The 14112-nt window shown below is 43.8% G+C and overlaps 1 protein-coding gene across 1 annotated transcript; it reads right to left on the bottom strand.

Annotated features, from left to right (window-relative positions):
• Nucleotides 1-6467: 6467 nt before the first annotated feature.
• LOC308149156 (uncharacterized protein) lies at nt 6468-11546 on the bottom strand (the record flags this gene model as incomplete). The annotated part of the gene is made up of 6 exons (XM_080520826.1): nt 6468-6866; nt 7738-7844; nt 7922-8085; nt 9988-10224; nt 10303-10389; nt 11480-11546. 6 exons carry the CDS (start codon nt 11544-11546, stop codon nt 6698-6700), a joined length of 831 nt encoding a protein of 276 aa, XP_080376952.1. The 3' UTR covers nt 6468-6697.
• Nucleotides 11547-14112: the final 2566 nt, after the last annotated feature.

Below are 14112 nucleotides of genomic sequence, written 5' to 3'. Positions count from 1 at the left end.
TCAGCTGGAACTGAAGCTCCAGGGTTGAACAGTGAGAGTCCCTCACCTCTCCGCTGAGCTTTGTCTTTGTGCAGCTGAGCCTCCTGCTGCACCTCCTGCTGCACCTCCTGCTGCACCTGCTTCCTGCACTGCTGCCTCGTGGCCTCCTCCACGCTGGGAAACTGTCCCTGCAGACAGCCTAGAGGACCGGGCCGGGACCTCCTCAGACGGACCGGGGCTGCAGGTCTTTGGGCTGGAGCTCAGGAAGGAGGACCTCTGCAGGAGCTGCGACCCCAGACGATCCAAGACGGGTACGAAGTGTGAGGACAGGCTGAGTGTCTCCTGATAGCCTGACAAGATGTCCTGAAAGGACACAAACACCAAGCACAGCGTGGAGACATGAGGGTCTGAGGAGGAGACATGAGGGTCTGAGGAGGAGACGTGAGGGTCTGAGGAGGCGACGTGAGGGTCTGAGGAGGAGACATGAGGGTCTGAGGAGGAGACATGAGGGTCTGAGTAGACATGAGGGTCTGAGGAGGAGACATGAGGGTCTGAGGAGGAGACGTGAGGGTCTGAGGAGGAGACGTGAGGGACTGAGGAGGAGACATGAGGGACTGAGGAGACATGAGGGTCTGAGGAGGAGACATGAGGGACTGAGGAGACATGAGGGTCTGAGGAGGAGACATGAGGATCTGAGGAGACATGAGGGACTGAGGAGGAGACATGAGGGACTGAGGAGGAGACATGAGGGTCTGAGGAGGAGACATGAGGGACTGAGGAGACATGAGGGTCTGAGGAGGAGACATGAGGGTCTGAGGAGGAGACATGAGGATCTGAGGAGGAGACATGAGGGACTGAGGAGGAGACATGAGGGTCTGAGGAGGAGACATGAGGGACTGAGGAGACATGAGGGTCTGAGGAGGAGACATGAGGGACTGAGGAGACATGAGGATCTGAGGAGACATGAGGGACTGAGGAGGAGACATGAGGGACTGAGGAGACATGAGGGTCTGAGGAGGACAGATTTGTCTCCAACATGTTCATCAAGCACATCAGAAAACACCTGATGTTTCCATCTCTGAACGTTCACCAACAGACGAGTCCGACTGCTGAACATGTCTATTTTATTATTTCAACATCAAACCTGAAGCTTCATATTTATTTCCATGTCAAAAGAGGAGGAGAACTATTGAAATGAATGCATGTGTGTGGGTAATGACTCCTGAGTGTCCCTGTCCCCCTGGCGGGGTCAACGGGGTGGATGGGAGTGATTCGTCCTAACTCACCTCTCCTCTCTCACTCCACAATGGATCAAAGCGGAGTTTTCCTTTGCGGGACTTTTTTAAAGCCTCCAATTTTTCCCATCGCCGCGTCTGGGACGACACCGATCTGCGAACGAGGAGCCTCGCCATTTCGTGTGATCTGTAAACGGGAACAAAGTCTTAGCTTTTCATTCTTATTTTTCTTGAATGAATCTATTTGAAACATTGCAAACAAATAACGGAAGGGCACAAACACACAGTCACTAATATACAGTATAAAGAAAGTGTGATCACATTTTTGTTATTGAACTTGTTCATATTGTTTTGGAAACTATAAAAACCTGTAAATGGGAGCATTTTTAATGTTATCTGTAGTTGTGTTTAGGATGCAGTCCCAAATGCTGCCAGTAGGGGGCTCCTGGGGACAGCAGACTGAGTTTCACCACCTTCAGACTGGCAGAAGGAGGGAAGGAAACGCTACGTATCGTCCGTCTCTCACTCTTTTCCTCATTCTACAGGACTAATGAATGTTAAACAGACTCCTGTTACAAAAGTCTGCTTGTGTGTTGAATTTCTGTACAAGAAGTCACGTACCACGTAATCACCATTACTTCCTACACACACACACACACACACACACACACACACCCCCCTCATACTACCTGTCGTATTCTGAATGCGTTCTCTGAAAGCGTTGGTCGTCTTTTCCAGCTCTCAAAAAGTCGTGTTCACCAACCGAAGTCTGGAGAAGTAGTGACAAACTTCCAGCATCTCTGGCTGCGTGCTGATTGGACGAACTGTTATTACCATGGCAGCTAGTTTTTAGCAGCATCTCTGGCTGCATGCTGATTGGGCGAACTGTTATTACCATGGCAGCCAGTTTTTAGCAGCATCTCTGGCTGCGTGCTGATTGGACGAGCTGTTATTACCATGGCAGGCAGTTTTTAGCAGCATCTCTGGCTGCATGCTGATTGGACGAGCTGTTATTGGGGTTTTGGGTTTTCCTGAGTTACGATCTTAGAGTCACAACCACTTGGGAGCCTCTGTCGATAAGCTTCCTAATGTCAACGGTTTGCAAGATGGCGCCTGTGTCTGGCTTTGCGTCTGCTGCCTCTCCTCTCAGTTGTTTACTTGTATGGATTTCATTATATTTTGTTATGTCCAGCCTGTCAACTAAAAACTGTGTCTCGGCTGTCATCTGCTATGATCGCCAAACGCTTTTCGTCATTGACGGTCACATGAAGGAACTATGTGTGACCAGGGCACGGTATGAGGAGTTTTTCCCTCCACCCTTTGAATGCCCCGTGTCCTCACCTGAGTACCTGCTGGTAGCGAAGCGTCGTACCAGGAGAAGGAAGAGGGGATCGCGAGCTGGCGTGCAATCCAGGCAGAGGAAACCGAGGGGGCTTTCGTCTTCAGCCGCTGGATCTGGATTTTGCAATCAGCGCTGCTTATGAGAGATTCCTGTCCACGGTCCGGACTGGAGTCTGGCCTGCACACCTCCGGCTTCTGCTTCTGCGCTCCTGTTGCCGTCTGATCGGACCTTTCCGACGCGACAGGCCCGGCTTCTTCCCCCGCGCGGGTGCATCCTACGAGCCGTCTCAGTGGACCATAGAGGTGCCATAGCGGTCTGCATGCATCTCCAGGTGAGCGTGACGGCCGATGTGTTTTGCTCTGCTAAATTCACGCTCCATAGCGAACAAGGCATTCTTCCATAATCATCTTTTTTCAAATAAGCGCCTTGATTTCATGGCCTTGACTGAGACTTGGCAGAGAGATCATGATTTTACTCATCTGAATGAGTTGTCCCCCCGAACTGTTCAGCTTTTGGGACTCCGCGGATCGCACGGCGTGGAAGAGGACTTGCGCTCATTCACAAGGACGACTTTCTGAGCAGACTAATGAAGCCGGAGCCATTCAACTCATTCGAGCTTCAGATGTCTAAGGTTGGAAACACTAATGCTTTTTATTGTGTTTTAGTTTACCGACCTCCTGGTCCCGCTCGTGATTTGCTTCAATGAGTTTTCTGACTTTTTATCTTTGATTATCAAACTTGACAGTGTTGATTGTTGGTGATTTTAACTTCCACGTTAACGACTCTTCCTGTCAACTTGCATCTGAGTTTTTAACTCTCACTGACTCATTCCATTTAAAACAACATGTTTCTGGCACAACTCGTAAAAAAGGCCACACCGTGGATCTAGATTTTTCTTTTGGTCTGGACATAGACAGTGTGGATGTGGAGGATGTCCTTCTGTCTGATCATTGCTGTGTGTATTTTAATGTCTCTGTTAAAGTGGACATTTGCACTCAAAATGTTGTTTGTAAACAGCGCATTTTAAACCAATCTGCTGTTGAGAATTTTTCTAGATTGTTTGATCCATGTCTTGAGGGAGCCTGTAGTAATATTGATGTGGATTCCTACATCAATTCCTTCAATGAGCATTGTGAGTCTGTGCTGAACACAGTGGCACCTGTAAAGTTTAAAGTAGTTTCCTCTAATAATTCCCAGCCGTGGCTAAACGATGAAATTGCTTCATTCAGGAGATCATGTCGTGAGGTAGAGCGCTTATGGAAATCTACCAAATTGGAGGTGCACCGGATCCATTTCAAGGAGTTGTGTATCTCTAAATGAAATGATAAAACGGGCAAGACTTTTTTTGCAAATCTGGTGAACAGGAACAAGAGAAACCCGAAGGTTGTCTTTGATACGATTCATAAAATCGTTTCGCCTTCGACTCCATTGGTGCCTGTCTTCTCTACCGATGACTGTAACAAGTTTTTGAAATACTTTATAAACAAAGTGGATGAGATCAGGGCAAATGTGAAACCACCTGATGTGAACATCACTAATGTAATTATTCCTCCTGCTTGCTCTTGGTCTGTGTTTTCTACTGTGACATTAGAGGATGTAATGATGTTACTGAAAAGAATGAAACCCTCTTCCTGCCCTTTTGATGTTTTTCCCACAGCTTTGTTTTATAAGGTCATTGACATTGTTGCCCCTTATGTTGTTGAATTGACCAATGTGTCTCTTGTGTCTGGGTCTGTTCCAAACTTTTTAAACAGGCAGCAATTAGTCCTATCCTAAAAAAGCCCAACTTGGACCCTGCGGAGCCTGGCAATTACAGGCCTATATCGAAATTGCCCTTTATCTCCAAAGCTGTGGAAAAGGTGGTGGTCGAACAACTGACTGCTTTTCTTCAGAACAATGAAATGTTTGACAAATTTCAATCGGGCTTTCGCAAGATGCACTCGACTGAGACTGCCCTACTAAAAGTGTGGAGTGACATCTGAATGGCTGCTGACTCTGGTCAGTTTTCAGTTTTGGTGCTGCTTGATCTGGCTGCAGCTTTTGATACTGTAGATCATAAACTGTTGCTACAGAGACTCCACACTGACTTTGGTATATCTGGTACTGTCCTGAAATGGTTGTCGTCCTATTTCACTGATTGAACTTTCACTGTGTGTATAAATCACATTATGTCGGAACCTACTCCTTTGCTGCATGGTGTTCCTCAGGGTTCCGTTCTGGGGCCTATTTTGTTTTTGTTATACATCAGCCCTCTTGGGAAAATCATCAGCAGTTTTAAAAATGTCTCTTATCATCTCTATGCTGATGATATTCAACTGTATTTTTCGTTTATGGAGTCAGAGATGCACAGACTGTCAGAGTTGATGGATTGTCTTTCATCTGTTAAGTTGTGGCTCTGTGATAACTGCCTTCAGCTCAATCCTAAAAAGACTGAGACTTTGATTATTGCTCCAGAGTAAAAAATCCCTTTGATTGCCAACCACCTTGGTTCTCTGGGCTCCTCGGTTCAGTCGAGCGTTAGAAACCTTGGCATTTGGTTCGACCAGTCTCTGTCCCTCGACAGCCATTCGAGACGTCTGGTGAAAAACTGTTTTCTCCATTTGAGGAACATCGCCAAACTAAGGCCAATTTTATCCAATTCTGATCTTGAAACGGTAATTCATGCTTTTATCTCGTCTCGTTTAGATTATTGTAACTCCCTTTTTACTTGTTTTAACAAATCTGCTTTGAAACGTCTTCAAATGGTCCAAAATGCTGCAGCGCGGCTTTTAACAGGATCTAGCAGAAGATCTCACATTACTCCTATTTTATATTCTCTGCACTGGCTCCCCATCAAATTTCGAATTGATTTCAAGATTTTAGTTTGGACTTTTAGAGCGTTGCAAGGTCAGGCACCTAAATATGTGTCTGACTTGTTGTGCCCCTGGTACTCCCCCGGTCGCTCCCTTAGGTTCTCGGGCCAGAACCTCCTCACTGTTCCACGGACCCACTTTAAATCCAGAGGAGACTTGGCCTTTAAAGCCGTTGCTCCTAGATTGTGGAACGACCTTCCTTTGTCGCTGCGTGCGCCGACTCTGTTGACTCTTTTAAGAAACAGCTGAAAACACGACTGTTCAGACAAGCTTTTAGTTAACATGGCTGTGATTGGTTTTTATTCCGTCCGTACTATTTTATTATTTTATTGTGACCGTACTATTTTACTGTGTCCGCACTATTTTATTATGTCTGTGCTATTTTATTATTTTTATGCTTCTGTGAAGCACCTTGTGATTTTTATCTGTGAAAGGTGCTATATAAATAAAGCTTCTTCTTCCTCTTCTTCTTCTTCTTCTTATTATTATTATTATTATTATTACCGTTAAACCAGTGCATTATCATGGAACTGTCCCGTCCCAGCAGCTTCTTCTGTTTTGGTGTTTATTTCCTCCACTGTTGTCCAGTTGTGCAGCGAAGACAAACAATATTATGTGATTGAGAGCCTTACCTACAGTACAGTGGTCCCTCACTATAACGGTTCACCTTTCACAACCTTGTTTTTTAAGGCGTATGAACGCCCACAGTGTTCTGCGTCCTGATTGGCTAAGGCAGAACCTGCACATTGTATTCTGTGTTCTGATTGGCTAAGGCAGAACCTGCACATTGTATTCTGTGTCCTGATTGGCTGAGTGAGTGCCGACCCTTGTCAATCAATCTCCGTGCCGTGTCTCATGTATGCGAATGCGTTGGACTTGCATATACATCTTGCAAATACAGTATATATATGTGTGTGTGTGTGTGTATATATATATATATATATATATATATATATATATATATATAAAATTCAAGCATCTTTGTTCAACTTTTACTTAAATAGCATGTTAATACCTAAAATACGCACATGTACATAACATATGTAGCCCAGTGCAAATTGTTTTTATTATGATTAGCAAGATGGAATATCACAAAAATCTAGCATTTTATGAATGAATGAGATGAATGAATTAGAACCAAAGTGAGATGTAAAACAAGCCTTTAAGCGTAACGGTACAACGTTGAGCTGAACAGGAGGAGAACTGCTGGGAGCCTCAGGAGCTTTTCTCCAGCACAGTAGATGAAGCTGCTTGGTCCAGCAGAAGCCAGGTATTGTACTTTTCTCACGTCAGCACGCCACGTTAAGCCCACAAGGTTCTCTCTCGCACATCCAGCGCCGCCTGCCTCCACAGGGGGCGTCGTTCCAGGAGGACAGCGGGGGGTTGCGGTGGTACATCACCACACAGTCCTCCACCTTGTTCTCTCCACCGTGGTCGGGCTGCCCAGCCTGCCACCATCTAAAGTCCAGGATACATTGATGATGTCATCAAATCACTGGACATGATCAGTCACTCAGTCATTCACTGTCCCACCATCCAAAGGTCGTGTCACACCTGGACCCGCATTTATGATTCCTCCTTAGTATTATCAAGTGTATTACGCTATCTATCTATCTATCTATCTATCTATCTATCTATCTATCTATCTATCTATCTGCCTGTCTACAGTATCTATCTATCTATCTATCTACAGTATCTATCATCTATCAACCTCTTTGAACAACCTTGATTAGACTGAATGGAGCTCTATAAATAAATTGCCTTGCCTTGCCTTGCTTCGTATCTAGTTTCACCATGTATAACAACAGTGACTTTTTCTAATTGCTAAAACAGGATTGTCCTTTTTCAATACTGACATTTTAATGCCTGTGACTCAAATTAAAAACGTTCTTTTATTGAAAGCCTTTTGACCTTCTTGACCTGCAGGTACGACGGGCTGTCTGAGACACACAGCTTAAATAGTGCCGGGGAAGTATTGGAGCTGCTCAGAGGGACTTGTGAGGAACAAGGAGGTAGAAAGGCAAAGTGAGAGCAGGTTGTCTGTCGTGCCTTCAGGCAGACGGTACTTTGTGGCCCAAAGAGAAAGTGACAGGATGTCAAAGTCTTCCAGGCCGTCTGCCATGAAGCTCTTCAACACAGACCACACCGTTTTAAACTCTACATTTCTTTGATTGGCAATATCCTCGTCCTATTTATTACTTTTAATGACTGTTACTACCATTTTACTTTGTGCTTATCTCATCTGGTTGGATGTATTGAAGGACTTGGCCCTGGTGGGACAGTGAAGGTGTCTGAGTGTGAATGAAGAAGCAGGATCATTGTGTCTCACCGGTCGGTCAGTTCAGATCCATCCACCCAGATGAAGTTCCCATTAGAGCCACGTAAGCCGATCCAGAACAAAAGATCCACGTCTCCGTTCAGACGGTATATGGCCCTCTGTTTAGATTCAGACAGTGAACATAAGGTGGAGCTCAGACACTTTCCTGTTGAACCAGTAAATGACTGCAGAGCACCTGCTCCTGTTCGCTGTCGATCACCACCAGGTCGCCATTTCTGCTCTGGCAGTCTCTCCTGCCTTCTTCCCACGGTTTCCCCACAGTGGAGAGGAAGTAGCATCTTGAGTTGATCTCCAGCCAACCTGCAGGACACCGCCGAGAGGACGCACACCTGCTCAGCTCTGCAGGGGAAACAAACAAATAGAAAAGAACTTGATGTGGAAGGAACCAGACAATGTGCTGGATGTTCTGTCGTTCTGTGAATGTGTCGCTCTTTATTAGGAAAGGGTGGGAAGGAGAATCAACGATGGTGAATCTGGGGTGGAATTCTGGGTAATGTTCTCTCCTCCTTCATGGACACACAGGCGGCGCCGGGGGAGGGGCTGCAGCGCCCCCTAGGATCGCCGAAGCACCCCCAAGAAATGTGAGAATTTCTTTCAGTGGTTTATTTAATAAATTTTTTGATGATTATTGCCTATTTGGTGTTTGAGATTTGAACTTTGACTCCTGGTTCTCGCTTATTAATCAGCAGAGTGCAGTGGTGTTTCAGTCAAGGCCAGCAGTAACAAAATGCCCCCCCCCCTCCCCCCCACCACGCATTATGTCCTACAGTAAAAACACAATGTGAATCCAACGTAAGGCCACTACCATGCATCAGTACTTAATCCACACCAATATGACAGCTGATCAACAACCACAACACATCAAGACACTGCAGCTTCACCATCTGTGTGCACGATTGTATAGGAAACACCACTTTACAATGGAAAAACTGCACCAGATGTCAACAGCAGCACCAATCTAATCCAGAGAAAGTAAAAACACTAGCATCACCATCACTAGATTAAATCATCCTGCTGTAAAATGCTGCACAAAACCTTTGTTGGTCTGAGTTACATCATCATTTCTGCTGCTGTCTTTTTCTTCTTCTACTCAAAAGGCCCTGAAGCAGGTCTGCTATGGTATCATCCCATCTTGCTGTTCAATCAGCCTCCATCACTCCAGAGCAGCAGATCATAACAGAGTCATCGCCACCTGCCCATGAGCCAAGCAGTCCAGCTCATTTCAGTGACGACACCGAGACCAGCACTAGAAACTCTGCTGGCCCTGAGGAGGTCCGTCAATACACAGAATAGAGCCAGTCGTCTTCTGGATAAAGTTGCTGAAGTCATTCATTGATTCCAGAAAATCTCTGGCGCCACCACTGCATGGCACCACCTTGCTGACGTCACAGAGCTGGAGAAGCCCCGCCTCCAGGAAGATTGACATGCAGAGAAACCAAAACAAGACACGCCCACCAATGTGCCCAGGAGCTGCAGCCTCTTCTCTGCTGCTTCACATTGAACTGCTGGTTTTGTTGTGTCCACAACTGTTTTCACCTTCATGTCCACTGGAGAAAATGTGTTTTCACCTTCATGTCCACTGGAGAAAATGTGTTTTCACCTTCATGTCCACTGGAGAAAATGTGTTTTCACCTTCATGTCCACTGGAGAAAATGTGTTTTCACCTTCATGTCCACTGGAGAAAATGTGTTTTCACCTTCATGTCCACTGGAGAAAATGTGTTTTCACCTTCATGTCCACTGGAGAAAATGTGTTTTCACCTTCATGTCCACTGGAGAAAATGTGTTTTCACCTTCATGTCCACTGGAGAAAATGTGTTTTCACCTTCATGTCCACTGGAGAAAATGTGTTTTCACCTTCATGTCCACTGGAGAAAATGTGTTTTCAGGTACAAGTATGGTTCCTCACTGTTTGACTTGCTGAAGGAAGAAGCACAGCGGAGAATGTGGCTGGACTTTTTATTCTTTTCCACAAAGAATGTGTTTGTTTGCGAGCGACTCTTCACCAAAGAAGCTTCCAGAACTACGGTACTTTGAAACTGGACTTAATTCCTCAGGACCTTTACCTTTGTTTAATAACCTCATCTTAACGATTATTGATTTTTGTCAGGCATTAAATTATACTATGATTCAGGACAGAACCATGAATACTCACGAACAATAACCTCAAGACTCGATGCAGTGTGACTGACAGTCTGTCAGACGACATGTAGAAACAAAGACAAACAGAAGGACGTCTCACCGCTTATATTGATTTGCAGTCTTTGAATGTCCTCCTCCAACGTCTTGATCTTGTTGACGAGGACGTTGTTTCTGTTTTCCAGCAGGTTTTTGTCGGCGGTCAGGGCATTGAATCGTTCTTGCAGTTGGTTGCACCGCTGGTTGCTCGTCTCCGGACAGTTCACCATCTGGCTCGGCGCCGCCGTCGCTCTGCCTCCAACTTGAGTTGAGTTACAAGCGGAGGTCTTTGAGGAATTATCTGACAGTGAAGGAATCAAGCTGTAATTGTGGCTTTTCTTCATTTGAACTCACACGTGTGTGTTCAGGCCAGACTCACAAGCAACGCGTAAGGAAACGTTGAGGAGGACTTGTACGACACACAGCAAACCCACGAGGAGGAAGAGAAGCGAGAAAAGTCTCCTCTCTGCAACATAGAGAAGTAAAGGAACCACAACACGGTGACCTCTGACCTCTGCAGCCGTTAATGCAATGTTTAGGATGCTGACATGCTACTAAATGCTTCCGTTGGATAAACATGTGCTTTTTTTTTCTTCTCTTAATAATACGATTGATAAAGCCTTTGCAAAATCGGACCATTTTAACTGGCATTTTAAAATAAAGCATAACACTGAGAGTGAAACTCACAACTTGACTGTAAACTCACACTGCAGCTGCACTCGTCTGGTTAAATTCTACATTTCCTGGATTTTGATGTAATAAGACGTCAATGTCACCAGCAGATCCAAAGGCAACACGCTCCTTTTGACGCTGATGGGCTTTTACTTTGAAAGTCGAAGCAATGGTGCAGCTGATGCACCATGTCCCACATTTTATGGTCGTAACAAGGTCATGACGACGTTTTAAAGGTTTGTATTGTGATAAATGGACTTATTTTTTACAGTGTGTTTATGTCTAAATAATAATGTGAACATTCATTTGAATAAAACGTGAAAAGATTAAGAAACATCTCTGATTGCAGCAGTGAATGCTACTTAAATCATTTAAAAACTTTTTTCAAACCAGATATCATGGAAACATCTTATGTCACGCATGAATTTTATATATCTTTAGTTATTTATTTATTTATTTTGTAATTTGCGGTCAGAGGGACGTGGAGCTAATTGGAGCCAATGTTGGGTGAAGGACATGATGACACACTGTCGTGGTCTGTCACTGTTCATGTTGGGAAAACGTTGGTGACTAAAATGTTCAATAGAAGCATTTAAAGTTAGTGAGTCATCGTGACGAGCAGAGGGAGTCAAAGCCGGGTCCCTCACACTCAACGACAAGGTTTTCCTGAACTCTTTTCTTTTCCACGAGTGACAAACAAGTTCAGTGTTTGAACATAAACTAAGATCTATAACAGTTTTAACATAAGGAGTCTATCAACCTTCTTTCTAAACTCCTCATTGAACATGTGGGGACACGTCACTAGTTGGGGTAAAGGATTGAAAACCCCGGCAGTGTATTTATTCTAACTGAAATAGAACTACTATTATGAGAAATGTTATGACCTGGTTTTTCTTGGTCTGCAGGGAGTGTGTCTCCACGTCGCGCTCCATCATTGACGTAGTCCGGCATCTCCAGGTCCTGCATTGATCTGACCGGAGCAGAAATCCGCCTCGGGCTCCTCCGTTCATCTAATCTCTGCTTCCTGTTTCCTCGCTGTCTTCACTGAGAGTGACGGCACGGAAAACGGACATGGTGACATCATTGGCCAATATACAAGAGCAAAAAAACAAAAACATAGATGTGAGAAAATCACAATATTCTGGTGAATTACAAAACTGAAATGTCATTGATTCCATTCATTTTTCTGTACGTTGAGTTTAAATGTCATAATGTTGAAGTTTCCCTAAAGTGACTTCGTAGTGTTAAAATGTTGAACCCACTTGTTGTGACGACACGATTCAATAGTTATGCGATGATGTGGTTGAAGACAAAGACCCACTTGTATTTAAAAATAACCTCAGCGGTTCTCACTCGCTAAAAGAAGACGTACGTGTTGCATCAGCAGCGATGCGTTTCCTGAAATGAAGTCGTATTTGCTGCTCTGCTCAGCTACGACTATTGAGGCACGTCACCAGAACCCAACGGGCCGTTTACATCCACAACACATCAAACTCTGGAGCAGGTTTGGCCTTTAGTGTGCGTTACCATGGCAACGTCACTAAAGAGGTAAACACCAGCAGCGTTACAAAAGCCCAGAGTTAATCCCACCACATCCTGACGTCTAAATCCTGTTTCCAGTCTGGATCTCAGGTTTTAATCAGGGCTCGTTTGGATTGGTTTCAGTTTTTGGGGATCAACTGTCACTTTACAGGATCAAAGTACAGTAAAGGCATAAGAGACACTCACATGAGACCGCGGGTCTGCGAGGGACTCCCACACCAACACAGAGACACGTTGTCTCTCCTGGAGAGACGTGGACATTCAGACATTCAACACACAACCATTTGTCCTCGTTGCCCAAAACACTCCCAGCGTCCAAATCCCAATGATTCTTCAAGGTGTTCATTTCAAAACAAGCTTTAATATGGAAGTAAAACTGTGCCGTCAGATTCTGAATTAGAATTTCTAACTCTGAATTTTTTTACCATCGAAATCAGACTTGCTGACAAGCTGACGAATTTCAAGTACGTATCTTTTTTTGCTTCAGATTTTTTTTCAACATCTAAAAATATTCAGTGTGTAAAAATTCAATGTATCTAAATATTCAGCTGCAAAAAAATTCAGCAGTAAAAAAATTCAGCTGCAAAAACAAATTCAGCTGCGAAAAATTCAGCTGCAAAAAAAAATTCAGCTGCAAAACAGCCAGAATATTTGAGCCATCAGGACGAAGCAATCGATACCTGTCTCGTTCACCCAACATCCAATCAAGGGAAGCTTTGTTGGTCACGTGACCACTGCAACACTGCCAGACAATTTCTTTGAAAACATTTTCACACATCCTTAAAAGTTCACCACATATGTTGTTTCATAACTTCTGGTGATTTCCAATGTGTGGGGTAATGTCTCTGCAGAATTTACAGAATTAATAAAAAAAAAAAATCAGAAGCAAAAAAGATACGTACTTGAAATTCGACAGCTTTTAAAATTCAAAGTCTGATTTCGATGGTAAAAAAATTCAGTTAGAAATTCTAATTCAGAATCTGATGGCAGTGATGGCAGTTTTACTTCCATACTTTCACCACCGACATTAAACAAGAATGCTACATTGTAACGTTGAATGTTTCTGTTTTATTACACATGTTGAAATTAAGTTTAACTTATTTTTTGAAACAGAATGTAAAAACTACGGAACAGGATTAGGGCCACTGTGACTTTTTTCTCAGAGTTTAAAGTCGGAATTGTGAGAAATATAAGTTAAGTTCAAGACTGAGTGAAAATCCCCAATTTTTACTCATGCAGGTCATACTTCTGCTTTATTTTGTGAAAACAATGACAACATACTGGAAATTATGAAAGAGATTGTGTCATGTTGGAAATGTATTCAAGCATCAGTTCGTAAACACAAAACCAGATAAATGACATTTTCAGACCTAATCTTTAACTTATTTTTCACTGGGTCTGGGCTATTCAATGTTCCGGAACTAGACTGCTAGAAAATGATATGTAATTGAATAAAATGATATATAATTAATGCAGCACTCTATACTATACATTAGGGAGGTGTGCAAAAGAGAAGAGCGAGGCTGCAGACGGCACTGAAAAATCATGTTATACATAATGCCCAGCAATACATTTGCTCCTAAATATGAATAAACTTTTGGTTTATACCCACATCTATATGCTCTCTATGGATCTGGTGTCAACATACTGGAATTGCAAAATTTGGCACAATGGTGTAAAATTAGAAAACGTAAGATATTGACCCTCACCCTAACCCTAACCCTATAAACTAGAAAAAAGCATGTGTTGTTGTTGTTTTTTAAATGTACAACATGTGAGAGTTCAGTTCGTCAGCACAAGTGATTTTAGGAAATATCTGTTTCACAGAGGAAACCACCAGAACATCGGTTCACCCACAAGCAAAGTGCAGGCTTCTTTGACATGTGAGCTTGGCCATTGTCATGAAGAATCTGTTCTGCTTTTTCTCAGAATAAAACCCAACAACACACCTTCATTTGTCGCCGCAGAGAAAAGC

Source organism: Blennius ocellaris (assembly GCF_963422515.1).
Source record: "Blennius ocellaris genome assembly, chromosome: 3".
Classification (NCBI taxonomy): Eukaryota; Metazoa; Chordata; class Actinopteri; order Blenniiformes; family Blenniidae; genus Blennius; species Blennius ocellaris.
This window is presented reverse-complemented; position numbering and strand designations above follow the sequence as displayed.